Source organism: Phoenix dactylifera, chromosome 17, assembly GCF_051530095.1.
Source record: "Phoenix dactylifera cultivar Ajwa chromosome 17, Ajwa_hap1_PhDact_Kaust_v1.1, whole genome shotgun sequence".
In the NCBI taxonomy this organism is placed as follows: domain Eukaryota; kingdom Viridiplantae; phylum Streptophyta; class Magnoliopsida; order Arecales; family Arecaceae; genus Phoenix; species Phoenix dactylifera.
The window spans coordinates 7,066,411-7,085,170 of record NC_143206.1 but is presented as its reverse complement, the minus strand read 5'-3'; the positions used below and the strand labels follow the sequence as shown (position 1 = coordinate 7,085,170).

At 36.8% G+C, this 18,760-nt stretch overlaps 1 protein-coding gene across 5 annotated transcripts; it reads left to right on the top strand.

The window, feature by feature from the left end:
• The first annotated feature begins 899 nt into the window (after window positions 1–899).
• LOC120112840 (SNF1-related protein kinase catalytic subunit alpha KIN10-like) lies at window positions 900–16,695 on the top strand. Of its 5 annotated transcripts, XM_088713616.2 has the most exons (10): window positions 901–1,175; window positions 2,258–2,291; window positions 3,914–4,106; window positions 8,632–8,816; window positions 9,116–9,298; window positions 9,399–9,530; window positions 9,618–9,803; window positions 14,522–14,671; window positions 14,809–15,048; window positions 16,106–16,695. In XM_088713616.2, coding segments are annotated over exons 1-10 (1,419 nt in total). In that variant the 5' UTR covers window positions 901–1,173; the 3' UTR covers window positions 16,220–16,695. The 5 variants fall into 5 exon arrangements, with proteins under 5 accessions (XP_088569743.2, XP_088569742.2, XP_088569744.2 ...); XM_088713617.2 differs by lacking the exon at window positions 8,632–8,816 and having other exon boundaries at window positions 900–1,175; window positions 9,219–9,298; XM_039132745.3 differs by lacking the exon at window positions 2,258–2,291 and having other exon boundaries at window positions 903–1,278.
• Window positions 16,696–18,760: the final 2,065 nt, after the last annotated feature.

Sequence of the window (18,760 nt, the reverse complement as noted above, 5' to 3'; positions counted from 1 at the left end):
CACCGGAAGGGGGCCAGGCCGCGGCGGCCGCCGGAGGGGGCCGAGCTGTGGCCGGCGGCAGTCTCGGTGGCCGACGGCGCCGGAGGGGGTGCGGCACTATGGCGGCGGGGGAGAGGGACGGGGTGCAGCGGCGGGGGAGAGGGAGGGGGTGCGGCGGCGAGGCACTGCAGCGGCGGGGGAGAGGGAGGCACTGCAGCGGCGGCGGGGGAGAGGGAGGGGGTGCGGCGGCGGGAGAGAGGGAGGCACAGCAGTGGCAGTGGCGGCGGCGGTGCGGGGGGAGGGGTGGGGGTGCTGGTGGGTTGGGAGAGGAATAGGGCGGGGGGGGGGGGAGGGGGGTGGGGGCGGGTCGGTTGGGAGAGGAACAGGCGGTAAGACGAGGTTTTGGAGGAGGATTTTTTTTTTTTACACGGGAGTATTTTGGTCAAAAATACAGCTTTTCGAAAAAGCTGAAAACAACATTTTCGGAAAGCTCCAAATTGGAGTTTCCCTCCAAAAGCTATTTTCAGCTTCCCGCAAAAGCTGAAACAGCTTTTCAAAAAATTTACCAAACACCAATTTTTAGCTAAAAGTACTTTTGGAGGGCTAGAAAATGCTTTTTGGCCCTCCAAAAGCACCCCCAAACAAGGCCTTGGTCATGCAAATGTTTGGTACCCAGGTTGGGCCTTTAAGATTCAAGCAGCTCCATTAAATTACTATATAGGCGGCAGGGGCATTGAAGCTTCCTTGAAAGACAGCAAGCACCAGAACAAAAGCATTCAGTCATGCTACCACGGTCCACGTAGCATGCACCAAAAGCCAAGCCTTTCCATATTAACAAAGACAATATTTTACTCAGAACCAGATGAAGATGGTATGTACAAAGAGAATATTAAACCCAAGAGTTCTCTCTCTGAACCATTACAACCCCCGGTCCCTCTCACTCCATTTCCTTTCCCTATTTTTCTATGAGAGCCGAGCTTGACCCTTATTCGGGGCTTTCTATGCCGGCTTCTTTTTTTTCTTTGCAGAGGCTGAGGGTATCCCGGTTTGACGTATTCGTCTTTTCTTGTCCCACTTTCTTTTCATGCTCTTGAGCCCTTGTGTTCACCTTCATGTGGGTCTCTTTTGTTACTTTAGCTCTTCTTCAAATAAGCTAGCTAGCTTGGGGTGATCACCTTGTGAGCTTCCCTATAGATGTGAGTTTGATTAAATTTTATCATTTGCTCGGTTTTTTCTGTGTTGGAAAGCTGTGTTCTGCGATCTCTCTGTTGTTTCCTTGCTTCTTTCCTGCTTCGACGGGTATTTTTTTTTCTTGCTCAATTTCTCTCTCTACAAGTTTCATTGTTTTGTTATTTTCTGATAAGATGAATTGGTTTAAATTCCATTTGAGCTAAATTTAGCGAGATTCTGGGAATCTGTTAATTTTCCTGTATCTGATCGTTTCCTTTGGTCTTCTTCCCAAGTTGCTTCTTTCTCTTTACCTGCTGAAAATTACTGTTCCATTTATATGTATTGTAGATGTTTGTGCAAGCATCTTTTTTATATATAAAAAAAATAAGTTAGATAACCAGTCTTTGTTATGGACTTCTTTCAGATGTCCCTGTTCCTAGCAGGGTCTAGTACTCCTCTTTTACTACTCTGCTGTTGCATTTTATTTGTTTATTTATTATTTTTTAAGTGGCTAAGAAATTGATCAATCATCAGGTTATACAAAATATTTGCTTTTTTTTTCTTTGAACCAAGTTTATAATTCATTTTCTTATGACTATCATTTGCTGGTGTTGTCGCTAATTCCTCGGTACTTTCATGGTTTGTATGAGATGGGTTTCTTTCAGTTCATCTTGGATTTTTGGACTGAAGATTCTTTTTAAAAATTTAAGACTGCAAAGGCTTCCACTTTAGATTGGAAGTATGTACCATCTTTGGACGCTGTTGGACGTCTTTCCAATCATAATTCCATCAGTGTTTTGAGGAGTTTGTAGTATTTCCCATATTATTCTGAAAGTTCATGTTGCATGTCCATTTAGGCTTTCCAATTATTGAATCTTGGCTCCTCAAAGTATTCATCTTAGATCTTACAACCACGACAAGTATCATGCGTTTATTGTGTTCATATCCCACCATTATTCAGTTTCGAAGTTTGATGGCATATCTGGAACAATTTCATGCTTCTACCATGTTTAGGCCTTACCATATATGTTTAACATTCATTACTGTTATTGATTATGTTCTACCATCTCACTGTAAGGTTCCTAACTGAAGCTCGCTGAAATTTCAGGTCTTTAAATATCACCACTAGAAATGCCTTGAGAGTATGACATTTTACCTCATCACCTTTATGCTTTCCTCCCATTGAAATTGAAACGAGTATATTCGCTGTTGATTTTGTATGAAGAAAAGGAACAAATTAGTCTCTTTTCAAGGTACAATCTAAATGTACCTTTTCATCTTTGTAAAGGTCCATGAGGGGCTACCTTTTATTTGGCTCTCTGTGCCTTCTATTGGAACCCATTTGAGAATAATTTATCATCTCACCCCTTTGTCTAAACTCTTTGCAAGCCTAGGGGAATTTTCAGGGATTTCTTCTCACATATTTATCCAACTTCTAATTTCAACATAAACAGTTTCTTCCGCTTTCTCTTATATAGCAAAAGCTAATAAGCTTCCTGCTTTTACCCTTCCACAGACTTTATGCCATACGGAGCCAGCAAGGCAGAAAAGATAACATCCAATGCCTGATTGTGTTCCTTACATGGATTCTTTTGGAACAATCTTTCTTCTTTTAACATTTTAGAATTAATATTAGACAAACATTACCCACCTGTAAGTGGCAAGATTTCATCAACAGCTACTTTAATATCCTGTGTAATATTCTTCTTTGTCATAGTTGAAATCCAAAGCCTAATTGAATTTGGCTGGATTTCTCAGAACTAATGCAACTACTTGCCATGGCTTAGGTGAAACTAGTATTTAAAGCTGTCTTTTAGATATTCTGCACCTTTTGAAAAATCAAGCACAGAGTTGTTTTCGATTTGCATTGCATAAAAACGAAGAAAGTTAATTACTTTACCAGCTCAAGTCAAAATGTAAACTTTTCTTTAGTAAGATCCATGTATGCTATGGTAAATCAAGGTAACATGCCATAGAGATAAAACACAAAATGGATCCAACATTATAATTTTTTTTTTTAAAAAAGGAATGAATCCAGCATTATATATACACATGCATACATACATACACACACACACACATATTAAAGTGTAACATGCCCACTTTATAAATATGGAAAGTTCAATCTGCCATGTGGTACCGGGAATTAGTGCAACTCAGGCGAATTGGTGCAATGCAAGGAGGTATTTGAATGTTGAGTTGCCAAACCAGCATTATGTTGGGCCAGGTAATTTTCCTTTTGCACTAATGGGTACCCTAAAGCATTTTCCAGGAAAAATTATGTAGGGATTTTTTTTCTTAACACATGTCCGATTTAAAAATTCACTATGTATGACCTTGCTCACCTTTCCATGTTTCTTGTCTCACTTATATCTCCTTTAAAAAGCTAGGATGATGAGAAGCATATTATGCACCATCTGAAGTCCCTGAGTAATTCTTCCTTCATCATCTTTGATCTCTTTTCAAATCTCTGTTAGATATACATAAAAGTATAGTGGTGTACTGATGTACAATTAGCTGAAAATTGCACCTTAGTTGTTTTTGTGGCATTAGATTCAGTACATAGTTGCTCACACTTATAAAAAGAGATGGTTTTGCCGAAATTAGTTACTTCAGTTTTTGTAGTGAGTACATATTGAATTGATATTGGTTAAAGTCTCTTGATAATTTATTTTGCAATACTAGTTTATGTTTTATGTATGAGGTGGTTTATCTGCTTTACATGTTCAGTTATACAATATTTTTCACTTGTGCCAATTCACAGCTTAAAATGACCGAGCCCAATAAAAAAAAAAGCAGCAAGTCAGAAGCACTATTGCCAAAGTATATATTGGGGAAAACACTTGGAATAGGATCTTCTTGTAAGGTGAAACTTGGTCAGCATGTTTTGACTGGATGTGAAGTTGCTGTTAAGATACTGAAGCTCCAAAATTTAAAAGATGCAGAAGTAGAAAGAGGTAAACGATATGTTTTGGAAGTTTAATTTTACATGAATTTATGTCTTCAGTATTAATAGATTACAAGGGAAAAATGAATTTTTTTTTTTTAATGTTTTTCCTATTTTCACCTACCAGTTTAGAAACAACTAGATAACCTAAATATATACTAGACTTAGCTTCAGTTTTTATATCTCTGAACTTTTGAAATAAACATACAAACATTTCATAGCTTTGGTGAAATACAGTCATCATAATATGTATAAACTCATATTTAATTATTACCCTGTATCAAGAATGGTAATCCCAGTGAAGAACTACCTCACAGGAAAGGCAACTAGAAATTGTAAAGTAGTTTGTGAAGTAAAAAATATTTTCTATCTGCAGTAATATGTTGATCTTTTCTGTCAACAGCAATCTGTCATTAAGTTCTTTTGATCCCCGAACATACACAGAACATATAACTTTTAGTGCCACAAATTGTATTCTTCTTTGCATTCCTACAAATTAATAATCATTGCAGATGTTGTCAGTGGTAGAAAGCATATGGTTGATCAATCCCTTTTCTCTTCAGAGGGAAGTTCGTGACTTTTAGCTTATTATTTTGATAATTAGGTCACATTGGCAAAAGAAAGTTATCAATTAGTTAGATTAATAATAACAACTTCATAAGAATTAATTATTAAAGGGAAAATGTGATTTCGCTTAGGAGTCAAACATTTAATATCACCTATCAAACATCTAAATGGAATACTACTGAGCTGATCTTTCATTTCAGATATGTCGGATCACCTTTTTTGTTGTTGTATTATACATAATTAATTAATTTGTGTCTTCTTAAATTCAACAAAGAAGGAGTTGTAGATAGTAGGGATAATATTGTATGCAATTTGCGTAAAAATTTTACAAAAAAAATATGATTTGCCAACTAAGTTTAAAATATGCCATTAAAATTACAAAATAAGTGGGATTAGTTGGTCTTGATACAGCAAAGGTGGCAACTGATAATGCCAATGGATAAAGTAACAATATGTGTCAGAAACAAAAGCACTACAGCTACTAAAAATTTTTAAGTTATGTCCGCACTCAAACTATCCATGACAATAAGTTAGTAAAGAGTTACCGAATCTTGATCATATAAGGATGTCCCATCTTCAAATATAGCTCTTCTTCTTTGTAAGAAAACCCTGAGTACTTCTATTGTATTTTAGTTGTTTAAAGTTCCATATTAATCATCTAGATTGCAAACTATTGAGCCTTTATGAATCTTAAGAACCGTATCTATCATGCACATGAGTTTTCTAATTGAAAGAAGATTTAGCGACAACATTTAGCCCTTAGTAGCAAGAAATTTCTACCTAGGGTAGCATACCCACTTCGAAAAATCATTGGATACTCAAGCCTACACCCTCTTCCCGAGAGCTTCATTATTTCAAGTATTTTTTTAAATATTCACTTCTCTGCACCCACACTCATAGCAATGTTATAACTATAACTCCCTACTAGGCAATAGAGGGTGTATTATATTGGATTTGGTTCACATGCAGTACCGATACATTAAGGTACAGGAGCTTAGTATCACCTGTAATGACACATGGTATAGGTGTTATGTTGGCTTCAGCAATATGCTATCTTTTTGTCAAAGTACATTATCCATAGCCACTCCAGCACCCACTTCTGATTCGGCAAATTTGGCTGATGTAGACAACAATCTACTTATGTTCCTTTTCTTTTATAATCCTTTTGCCCTTCTACCCTTCTAATTTAAGACTATGTCTTTTTCAACAATCTAAAATATATTTGAATAACTATTTTATCAACTTTTAATAACTTGCTTTAAGGATCTTTAGACTGTTGCTACCAAAGATTAGACTACTATGGGGTGCATTATGCTGATCACTAAATGGCATAATAAGGCACCATATTGCAGCATGTTATGTAGTGTCATTCATGTGCTTGTTCATGTGCCAAGGCTTACAATAGTAAGATTGAGTACATAATAGTTTGCATTGATCTATGCAGGTAGCTACCGACTAGCACAGGCATATACATACTAGTATGCAGGATATAGAACTACATATCTCATGCCATGCCTATATCTTGCTGGGTGATATTCGCCATAGGCATGGGACAACATGGAACAATATCTTTCTCCATGTTCATTTCCTGGTTAACTAAAGATGGAACCGTCCCGAACCGGATGGTTCCGATCGCATTGAGCTGTCCCAGCGGCAGACTGGGATGGTTCGGGCAACAAAAATGAAACCCATTGCCAGAGGGGGAGAAGGAGAAGGATAAGAAAAGAGAGGAAAAGAGAGAGCGAGCAGGGGAGGGAGGGAGAGGCAGAGGAAGGAAGAGAGGAGGTGGAGGCCAGCAAGCCGCGTGGAGGATGCTCCTCCGGGCTCCACGGAACAGGCCGGGTTTCCTGTTTCGTTCGAAATAGGTGCCCGAGCCCCTTTTTAATTTCACAATTTTTAAGTGAAGTCGAAGTGTGTTTTGCCAACTTCACTTAAAAGTTACGAAATAACAAAAGGGGTCGGACTCCTGTTTCGAACAAAATAGGGGACCCAGCCGTAGAGTCTTCTTCCGCCTCTTGTCTGGGTCGCCGGCCCTCTACCGGTCTCTGCCACCCTCCTTCTCTCTCCCCTTCTCTCTCTTTTTTCTTTTCTCCCATTCACCCTCTCCTCCGCCTCCTTTATTGTGTCGGCATAGGCCCGGCACGGCATGGCACAGGCCCATACTGATCCGTGCCGCCAGACAACCAATCTGGGGCCCAATACCGACACAACAGACCATGGGTTAAACAATTCACATATTAAATAATTCACATATCTGGTATAATTCTTATACACACACACACACACCTATTAAATGGATAGGAGTTTTAGAAAGGTATTCTTAAGATACTATTATTAAATATTTTCTTTTTAGGGAAGTACGAATTTACCTAGGTGTTAGTTAGTGTGCTCATAGTTTTAAGTGTTCTTTTGAGAAAAAAATCCTTCTCTCAATCAGATTTGCAGTTTGTTGGTAACAGATGGAGTACAACTTGCTCAATATGCTTATCAATTGGGATCCTTGTGAAGACAGGCTTGGATCAAGGCGATCTTGCACTAGCATTGTCATTGTGCTCATCTAAGTTCATCACAAAGCAGCAACTATTTAGTTTTCATTGATCGAGATTGCACTATCACGGGCCCAACATGTTTGCTTGTCGGTTACAACTTTTGTAGTTGAGTGCATTGAAACTGAATTTTAAATCTGTATGCAGTAATCTGTTAATTCCAGGGGCTTTAGCAGTGCCTTCATGAGAACAATTGCAGATCTTGAAAGAAGGCTTATGGGACCTTGTGGTATCCAATTTTCAGTTAAATCCAATGCCAGCATCATTTAGATTCTGATTTGGTGAATCTGAAGCTAGGAATTTTTCATATATATTTGCTAGAGAAAATCATAGAAAGATTGAGCATGCCACATTTGAATTTAAGATAACCAGACTCTTAATAGATTGTTTTCCTATTAAAAATTATTTTCCTTCATCAAAACAAACCTCCTTTCCAAAACAAATCTCCTTTTCCTGATTCAGTGGGAGCCGAAACTGGCCGACCCTAGCTCCCCTCCAATGGCAAGTAGCATTTGGCAACGGATCACTGACACTAGGCCCATGTGGCAGCATGGAAGGGCTTGACATGCTGGATGTTGCATGCCGTCCTCGGCGGCCTCGACCTCATCGTTGTGCTTGCTTCACCCTAAGACTTTGGAATTATTATTTTTCCTCATAAACACTAAAACTTATTCTCTACATTACATATTTGATAAAATATATTATATTTTATATAAAATTTAGTATATTTTATTTGTAAATATTTTATGTTGTTATTTTTATCTTGTCCACATTGCAGGGTATTTTTCTTGTTACATTGAATTCATTAATGATTTGGGTCTTCCATGTTGCAAATGCTGGAAACTTGTCAGTGTGCTTTTGATCAGTTGGCTAGTATCTAATGAACATGGTCAATCAAAGGCTTGGCCGTTTTATGACATGTTTTCATGGTTTGTTTCAAGTTGTAACTAACAAGTGGCTACTTAAATTTGTAACATGCTAGCTAGTTAGAGTCTTCCTAATCTAGTAGTATGAGTGTTGGTGTTGATCTTTCATTGCTTCTATTTTGTGACTTTGCTTAGTTATTTTTAAGGCATTACCCATTATTATGATTTTAGACATGCTCTATACTTTAAGATCAACACATTGTTAATTGCAATATATTCTATTGGATTCACGTTTATCTTCATAAGGGAACCTCAATACATGCATATGTACATATACAAAAATGTGTGCATTTTTGTATACACACATGGGTGCATACATATCCAATTAAATACATACATACATACATACTTATACATATACATATGTATATGTATATGTAATCATGGACTATCTACTGGGACCTTGTGTATTTTATAAGATTTATCTTTTTCTCACTCCTTTTGGCTATCCAAAATAATGGTCTCATAATTTAATCAATTTTCTTTTCCTTTTCAGTTAGACGTGAGATTAAGATAATGGGAGGACTTTCACATCCTAATATCATACGGCTATATGAGGTTATAGAGATAAAATCCAAAATTTATGTTGTAATGGAGTATATGAATCATGGGGAGCTATATGATTATATTATGGAAAGGGGTCGACTAAAGGAGGATGAGGCTCGCCATATATTTCAGCAGGTAGTCAGCATACCATATGCTTTATGTTATACCATGTGAGTTAATATATGGAATGATATAACAATTTGCTTACTAGCTTATCCCTGCTTAAGAGATGAATTGATGCCTCACATTATCAATAGGCTCTACTTGCAGCTTGGAGTCTAAAGTTTGAAGCTTGCTATTTTGTTTTAGCTATTGTTTCAAGTTGCGTATAAAATCTAACTAATCACATATCTATGCCATGTTACAGTTAGTCTAGCAGGAATCTTTAATTATGGCCTAAATTAATTTTTTTAAAATCTTTGCTTTCATAACAGATTATATGCGGTCTTGAATTTTGCCACCTTAATAAGGTTGTTCATCGAGACCTTAAGCCGGAGAATTTGCTTCTGGATTCACAACTCAATGTTAAACTTGCAGACTTTGGCTTCAGCAATGTAATGCACGATGGTCATTTTTTGAAGACGAGCTGTGGAAGCCCAAGTTATGCAGCACCAGAGGTAAATCAAGCTTGTATTAATTCGTAGTCTATTTTACATGGCAATTTCAGGTGTATGATATCATGCTATAATGTCTTACTCCATAGAAATTTTTTTCTAGGTAGTCTCAGGTAAATTATATGCTGGACCTGAGGTTGATATCTGGAGTTGTGGTATCATTTTATATGTTCTTCTGTGTGGAAGATTTCCTTTTGATGCTGATAATATTCCCAGTTTGTTCAAGCAGATAAAGGTGTAGAACAAGATCTCATTCTTTAGTTCATTTTTACATGATTTCTGCTTGTTAAGTGCATAAGATCTAAATGCAACATATTAACAGCAAGGGCTTTACACCCTTCCAACTCATCTATCACCTTTAGCAAAGGATTTAATCATTCGGATTCTTGTTGTTGATCCATTGAGAAGATTTACCATTCCTCAAATCTGCGAACATCCATGGTTTCAGTATAGTCTTCCATGTTATCTTGCTCCGCCTGTAGAAGAAGCAAGACGAGGAACAAAAAAGGCATGTCTGCAGTTCTCTACTCTTATGACCTGTTTTTTAAGATGTAATATATTTGAATCGAAAATTTAATCTGCTAGAAATTGACTTCCTATATTATCAAGTCGAAATGTTTGTTCCTCAGATGTTGTTAGTACAAATCAAGAGATGTTTTCCTTTTCAGGAATCTATTCCACTGAAAGCAGTTGGTTATTCTTGCTTATCTGATGCCAACTATGGATTTTCTACATAATTTTGAATCCATCATAATTCTCACTCTGTTAATAAAAAATGTTGAATTGGCTGGGGTTTTGGAGGACTTACATCCTTTTCTTTTATTTTTTAAAATTCTTTCTTTACCATCTATATGCTTTGGTTTTTCATTTACAATTATGTGCAAGTTACTAACAAAAGTTCTGACCTGTGGCAAATCATCTTAGGAATGTAATACTAGTGTATAATTTATCAGTTTGCATGTTATTGAGTTTTGACGACTATTTATTGTGATAACCTATCACATACTTAGAAAATTGTGGATATGTGCGACTGGAATGTGAACTATGAACCCTTCTATCAATGCTATATGTTGAATGACATTTTAATAGATGATGCATCTTGAAGACTAATATGTCATACTTTCTTATTTGGATTTTTGGGCCTTAGTAGTGTTTGGATATAATAAAATTTATAAAATCTTAAGATTTGAGTAATAACTTAGAATTTAAAGGTTAGAATATTGACCCCATTCCAAATCTAGATTTTAACTAAATTTTAGAAATTAACTTTTTGATCTTGGAGTATGTTTGTCTGGAACATGCTTCTAGAATACCTACCCAAATTCCCCAAACCAACTTTAGGTTAACCTTAGGTCAAGCCCAGGTCAAAGCTCACCAAAAAAACCTTCCATACATCTTAATCAACCCAATCATCCCCTCTATACCAAATTCAATCATTTTGGAGGTCAATTTTCCAAACTCAAGTATCAAATTTGGGGATTTGGGTCAAATTCAGTCCTAGTGTCAAGCTGGCTTGAGCAAGTTTGACTTATTGCCAAACCAAGTCCATTTAGACCCAAATATTGGTCACATGTTCTCCTATCCACCAACTTTAATATTGAAATATTTCAGTTCATCTTGAGCACTCCACCCTATTTTCTGAAGGACTAAAGTAAGCAAGCTGGTAAGGTCCCAACATAGCCAAATTCTGTACCAGGTTTTGGGATCACCACAGTGACTCTCTTAACTTTTATTCCACGTCACCCTCAGATGTGATTAGATTTTAGATCATCCTAAGTCACTCAAAGGTTAATCTTTTATACTGTTAACTATTATCTGAGTGAATGGCTTAGGACTAGTTATGCTTTGACACTTGGGCTCATCTAGCCACCAAATAGGAAACCTACTCAAATGAAATGATCCTAATCATTGAGCTACATCTAAGTACAACTATAAATACCCTCTCTTGAGGAGGGAGGGAGAGGACTTTTTTGAATCTAGGGAGACCTTTTTGAATATTAAAAGCCCTCTTTTGAAACCCTTTTTATTTTTGAGGGTGGCATGGGTGGGGATCAGTTATGCGAGGCTGGTCCCAGCTGACCTCATTTGCATTGGGGGCAACTCAACTATAGTGATTGGGTGGATTCAAAGACAGTCTAGGGTGGTAGATGGACACCATCTTCTGCAAGACAATTGGAGGATGGCGAGGGATTGTGTCACCTTGTGTGCCAGGATGTCTACTAGGAGGCAAATAGGGCTGCAGATTGGGTGGCCTTCCACGTGGCACCACTTTGGTGAAGTGCTATGGGCCAATTTTGCGATTGCTTTGGTTGCCATCCATGATATTTTATTTTTTGATTTTATTGGATTTATTAATAATAAATCAATGTGATTTATATGTTCTATCAAAAAAAAAGAAAACCCTTTTTACTAGTCCACATTTTCAGTTCCAACCTAGTTCCGTGACCAAACAAGTAAGAATTATGCAAAATCCCATCAAGCAACTGGCAAGGTGCAAGTAATTCAAGAGAAGATCCTAGAAAAGAGGGGTTCCCCCAACGAGCCCTTATAAGGAGAGGAACACCTCCACATCAACACCAAGAAGACCAAAACCAACCACCCTAAACCTTTTGGTACAACATGGTTCAAGTCAGCAAAGTTTTGATCCAAACTTGGAGGCATAGATTGTGAACACCTATTACCTAAGCATTCACAATCGTGCCTCGAACTTAGATGTAGTGAGTACGAGCCTAGCAAGTCTAGGGTGGCTCCAAGGATGGCCTCCATTCCTAGCAGTAGCCTTGGCCTTACCCAATTCTCTAGTCCCTTTCCTTGCCTTATATCCCCGTAGGTATGATTCCTAGGCCTTGGAGCAAATTAGGTATTATCTTTTGCATTTTGTTTATTTTTTAGTAATAATCTACATTTTGGTTTATTTTTCTTTATTTATTTAGCATTTATTTTTCCTTGTTTTCTTCCTTGTATTAATTCCAAATTGTTTTTTTGATATCTAAACATCCTATGGTCCAACTATAAGCCTTGCTGCTTGGATCAAACTTTCAGTAGCCCTTCAAAATCTTTTGTTTCCTTATTTAGATTTTTGCCCACTAGTTTAACCATAGTTTCATAATCTGTAGGTTTGTTTCCAAATCCATCATCACTTTCATGTTAAAATTCCAAGTTTATAGTTCAGATTTATTTAAAGCTCACATTTGCAATTGAAATTCCAACACCTTTTAAGTTTCAATCCTATCCTAAACCCTTCTAGATCCCCTAACCTCGACTGTCCTACGTCAAGTGGCCCTAGGATGGTATAGTCTATCGTTAGTCTAGTGATTTCTCCTTATTTTCCTCTTGGCTGCTAATTTTAAAGAGAAAGGAGCTTATAGAGTTGGGAGGGGGTTTCAATGGCTAGGATTCGGTCTTATGCTATTATATGTGATCTGTCATAGCTATACATCTTGTAGGAAGCAATAAGTTTTTTCATGCATTCTAGGTAGTCGAAATTTTAAAGCATATAATATAATATTTGAATTAATGATCTTACACCAAAAGGAGCTTTAGGATCTGTTAGTTATGCCACCACTATCATGTTAGTTCACAATTTATGCTGGATTATTATTTATGGCAATACCATTACCATCTTTGTTGCCCAAGGTGACAAGCCAAGAGGGGGGGGGGTGAATTGGTTTCTCTTAATTTTAACTATCTTACTTATGTTAAATGATGAGTTAGTGGAATTAAACAAATCACAATACAAACAACAAGAAGTATAGTGGTTCGGTGCTCTCCTTAGCACCTACGTCCACTTCCCAAGCGACCCCTTGGGAATTCACTATAATCCCGCGGATTACAGTTGGATTGTTTTTCGGGCTCACAATCCAAAAATCTTTACACTTTGGTTTTCCGGGTTCACCAAAAACCTATTTTGGTTTTACGGGCTCACCAACGAACCTATGTTGGTTTTTCGGGCTCACCAACGAACCTTTACAATTGGTTTTACGGGTTCACCAACGAACCTATACCGTTGGTTTTGCGGGCTAATAAACAAAGTAAGAAGATTCACCAAAATCTTCTTACTTTGTTTAATAAACAAAGTAAGAAGATTTAAGCTCCTAGATGAGCAAATATAACAATATAATCTACAAAGAAGAGTTTAGAGAATAGTTATCGCTTGATGTGACTTCTCTCTTCTTTGTCAAGGATGCTTCACTCTTCAAGGGTGGATGGAGCTCTTAATGACTCTTGGAATCTGCTCAACCACTTTCTTTTGACTCTTGAATGAAGCACTTGGATGAAGAAGATTAGGGCACTTTTTCTTTCTTGTTTACTCTTTGATATTTTGTGAAAGGATGTTCTCTCTGATGAATAGTGCCACTTTAAATAGTTTTCTTCATCCATTGGACAAGCCCCAATGGTTAGAATTCAAAAACTAGCCGTTACTCACTGTTGGAAGGACAAAAAGTACTTCTGCAGAACTAGCCGTTATGCTTCTGCCCGTGCTTGGGTCGGCTCAACCTGTCCTTGGGTCGACCCAACTTTCACTTGGGTCGACTCAACCTTTTCTTGGGTCGACCCTCTCAGAACCACAGAAACTTGCAATTCAGCCTTCCTTCACTTGGGTCGACTCAACATTTCTTTGGGTCGACTCAAGGTTCAGTTGGGTCGACTCAACTTCTTCTTGGGTCGACCCTCTCAGGGTTTCCAGAGAACCTTATCTGTCATGTATTCTGTCATTGTCTTTGGGTCGACCCTCTCAGTGTTTGGGTCGACTCAAGCTTGGGTCGACTCAACTTCATCTTGGGTCGACCCTCTCAGTATTTCCAGAGAACCATTTTCCTGAGTCTTTGAGAGGCTTGAGGTTTGGGTCGACTCATGCTTTCCTTGGGTCGACCAACTTACTGTTCATCTGTGCCATTTTTGCAGAAGTGTGCCAAATGCTTTCTTGATGTGCCGGGGTCGACCCAATCAACCTTGGGGTCGACTCAATCCACACTTTGCTGCAACTCAAGGTTAGATTCATCCAAATAAACAATGAAATGTATTTATACAAATATACTGAGAGTAACAGACCTATAAATGAAGTATCGAATTAACTTGTAACATACTCTTGATTATTGCTTGTTAATCATCAAAATAATACTATCATCCTCAATCTTTCTTTTCCATATTTGCAACTCTGATTTTCAGCTGTCTGACCATGGCTTGTGGTTTGGCTCATCCACTCTTCATTACTTTTTTTTTAAGGACTGTGACACCTCCTATTTGCACCAGTTGGGTGGTGCAGCTAAAATTGTCAGGAACAGTCTTAAGCAGCAGCGACATTGTATTGATAATGGGATAGCATCTCCAAAACTTCAGTTTCCTGTTAGAAGGAACTGGACACCTGGAATTCAGGTAATTTTAATATGTTTATGTTATAAGAAATCATTCGATTTTATCATTGTACGTTCTTATCTTCTTCTTTTTCCTTTTTTTTAAAAAAAGAAACCTATGCTAATGCTGGAAAAACAAATTTGATTTGATCTTGATAGTCACCAGCCCATCCTCGAGACATAATGGTGGAGATTTTGGAAGTCCTCCAGAGGTTAAATATATGCTGGAAAGAAATAGGAAATTACAATATAAGATGCAAGTGTATTCCCAACTTTTGGAGCAGCTTACAAAATAAGTCAACCCCGGATCTGAGGTGCGACCCTAACGACGCATCTTCTAGCAGGGATGTTGACATAGTTGACCCAAGGTCGCAAAATGCCATCAAATTTGAAATTCAGGTAACCAATTGCAATCTTTCTGCAAAATATATTCTTGAATTTAAACTATGTTTCAATTTGCAAGGTGACCCTTTAGCTTTTTCAGTAGCAACTCATAAAAACGGCTTCATAGGATGGCTTGCCAGACATGTGATTTTACAAGCTATTTTTCAAAAGAAGAATATAAATTAATGTTGAGGTAGCCTGGTTGATTCAGCTTGCAGAAAAGTTATCATGATGGATTTATGGTCATCTGATTAAGTTGGAGATAGTTAAAAATTGGATGTAGTTAAATGGCTAAGGTATTCTATAACCCATGCCTGACTAATATGGCATTGCTTTGTGCAAAGATGCTTGTGCTTTTGGTGTTATTTCCCATTTGGTTTCCAGTATTGTTCTTATTAGTTGTTCTCCAAAACATTAATTGAAATTCTAGCATTAGCATCTGGAACAGGAATCAGCTGAAGGATGCCATTTGAGAAACAAAAGAATGAAATTAAACTTGTTTTAAAATGTCAATGAAATAAATAAAAAAAGATAATATACCACATAAAAAACATGGAAAATCATGAGTTTGTAACCAATGGTGGTTTCTTTAATATTCATTTCTCCCCTACTTTGGAAAATGAGAAAAGAAAGAAAATTTCATCACTTATCTAAGTGACTAATTTTCAGACCACTTTGTTTGAAGATTGGATTTCTTAGAATGATTGTATAAAATCTTTGCACATAAACTTTATAGTTCACATATTGCTATATCTAGATAACTTGTCCTTTTCATAAAAATGAACTGGTGACTGGTTTCCCATGTGAGCTTATCTTAGGGCTCAGGATGATGCAGCTGGAATGTCTTGAGAGATCATAATGGCAAGCTTGCTCCGCATTTTCTTTCCAAGGGAAAAAAAAAACTAGCCTTTTTCTTATTATTGCTTGTTCTCTCTACCTATTTAACGACCTTAGTTTTATTATTGATTATGCTTTATTATTGAACTATAAGCTAACATTCTTTAGTGCATTTCAAAGTTGTACTGATTCTACCTATACTTCCTATTGTTTTCTCTCTGTTAACTTTTAACAGCTTTACAAGGCTCCTCAAAAACTTTACCTCATCGACCTACAGAGGATCAGCGGTCCACCAATGCTTTTTCTTGAACTCTGTCTTTTGTTCCTTTCTCAGCTTCAGCTTCTGTAATCCTTTGTCTTACTTTCTGATGCTTGGATTTTCTATAATATGTGACCACACATGGTCATTTAGGTCATAAACTGTTCTGTTGTTTTCATTTGCATTAAATGTCATAGCATATGATCTTTGAAATTATATTAGTCTGTTGATGTCTCCACTTTGGATGTCTTAGTTGCAGAATAGCCTTGTTCTAGCAATTTGGAAATCTAGGCATATTTTGATTGGGATGAAATCAAGCCCTGGTTTGTTCAAAATTATTCATTGTGAAATGAGTAAAATTGTGCACGGTGTCTTCGGAATACTTATGGTGGTTCTGTAAAATGTGAGATCATTTCAGAGTCTTTATAGATTCCCTAATTATGAATACTAGTTTCTATTGCATATCCATCTTTGTATCATCTGGTTATCTTTATAATGTATGCCTCAACTAGTGGTTTTCTAGTTTTTAAATAAACCCTAATGATATTGCAAGAGGCGTTTGAAGAGACTGAACTTTTACTAAGAGACTGAACTTTTTCGAGACCCCTTCTTTGCACGATGCCTATGAATCATAGGATGTAGTTTGAAATACAATATCATCATTGTTTGCAGCTGAGAGAGTTTGAGAATTGTATTTCAGATATGAATGTGAATGGCATTTCTTACTATTGGTAGTGAAAATGGCGGCAATATGACTTCCCGTTTGATTCAAGAAGCTTTAATAATGGAGTTGAACACGGTTGTAGAATGCTTATATAGGATTATCTATAAAACTAAGTTAGCACGTGCTCCAACTGTTGATTGACTGCTAATCAAATTCATTGACTGCTAATCAAATTCATATGTATTCATACCGTTGGAGTCAATACCTAACTGATGAATACATATACGTGTGTAAACAAGGCGTTCTTGAGTAAACAAAACCTAGCTCAAGCTCCTTGTTCAAACTCGGCAGATTTTGTAATCTAGCTGAGCTTGAGAGAACTCTTTTAGTTTCAAGCCACATTCAAGCTGTTCATGGACGTCTTTTTAAGAAGTTTGGTGAGAGCTTGAGGCTTCTCAAGTTTTGATTGATATATTTTCAGCTAATTATCTTGAATGTATCTTATTGAAATATGATCTGTTTACTATAAATCACATTGGTTTATAAAAACTAAATAAATATATAAATAATTTTTATATAAAATAATAATTAATAAATTTATGAAACATATAAATATTGAGATGTCAAGTTTAATGGAGTCGAACTTAAGTAGCCAATCTTAGCTCTAGCTCAGCTTATTTGCTAATAGATCAATCCAAATTTCAATCAGAAGAAATCATAAAACAACTCATTATTTGTATGATAAGTCAATTTTCCCTAGAACCATATACTATAATTCATTAGAAAAAGAAAATGGTTTTTTAAAAGTAGTTGTTATATTTTTATTAAACATGTTTTAGATAATTAATGTTTCCAAGGTGGAACAGGGGAGCTTGGATCTGTCAAATTTTATAGACACACCTTTCAAGTTAAATATTTTGTAACCGGAAGGTGTTGATCTAATAGATTGGTTTTGATTATTTCAAAATAATTAAGTATGTTACTGGTGCTTGTGTGTTTTGGAGTAGTTTAATTTGTTTCTCAGAAAACTTCAAAAGTTTGATAATTAAAGAAGCATGGAGAAACTCAAAAGATCATGAGAGGAGTTCAAAGTTGTTTAGGGGCTTTTATAGTATAAGAGCCAATTCTAGCATGATAGAAGTCGACCCCTCAATGCCCACGGGTCAAAATAGTGAATTTCAAAATTTTTATATATCAGGAGTCAAACCCCTGTGCATAGGAGTCAATCCGTGTATTCTAGGAATAAGCTCTATAACGGTTAGTTTTTCGGCACGAATAGACTACATTAAATGCTTCCTAACTGCTCTCTAATGATCTTCAATGGTCAAAAATCATTCTCCAGCACCTCTCCTTCATAAAAAGGCTTCAATGATCAAAGAGATTGAACACATTAAAAGAGAAAAGGAGCTACATATATTGAAAAGCATTCAATACAAGTACAATCGCCACTGCAAAAGCGTTAAGTGAAGATTTCTATCTGAAGTGTACTAAAAAAAGAGTTATCCTTTGGAAAATTAAAGAGCACCATATTGGTTTTTTTTTCCCTAGCTCATTAAGGAGCATTTATTATATTCATTGTTCTTTCATTATTTCTTTTTATATTTATAGGTGACAAGTTTCAGGTCTATTGAAATTAGGCATATATTAATCTGCACCTTAAAATAGAGTATAAGATGTTTGCTCATGCTCAGAAAATGAGTGTCTAGCTTGGGCTAGGCTAGGAATTTTGGTCGTATTATCTGATGATTGTAATTATTGAGGATGATTAAAAGATTGAAATTCCTAATAAGGCAGCCTTGGGGAGTGGATATGGATGCTGGGTTTGACATTGAGCCACTATAAATTCTTTGTGTTTGAGGTATTGTCACGCCCCGAACCCAACACCCGGGTCCGATACGCGATCGGCCGCATGAGCCCTAGAGCAGTGCCCTAAAGATCATGCAAGGCCTATGTTTACAAAATTCCAA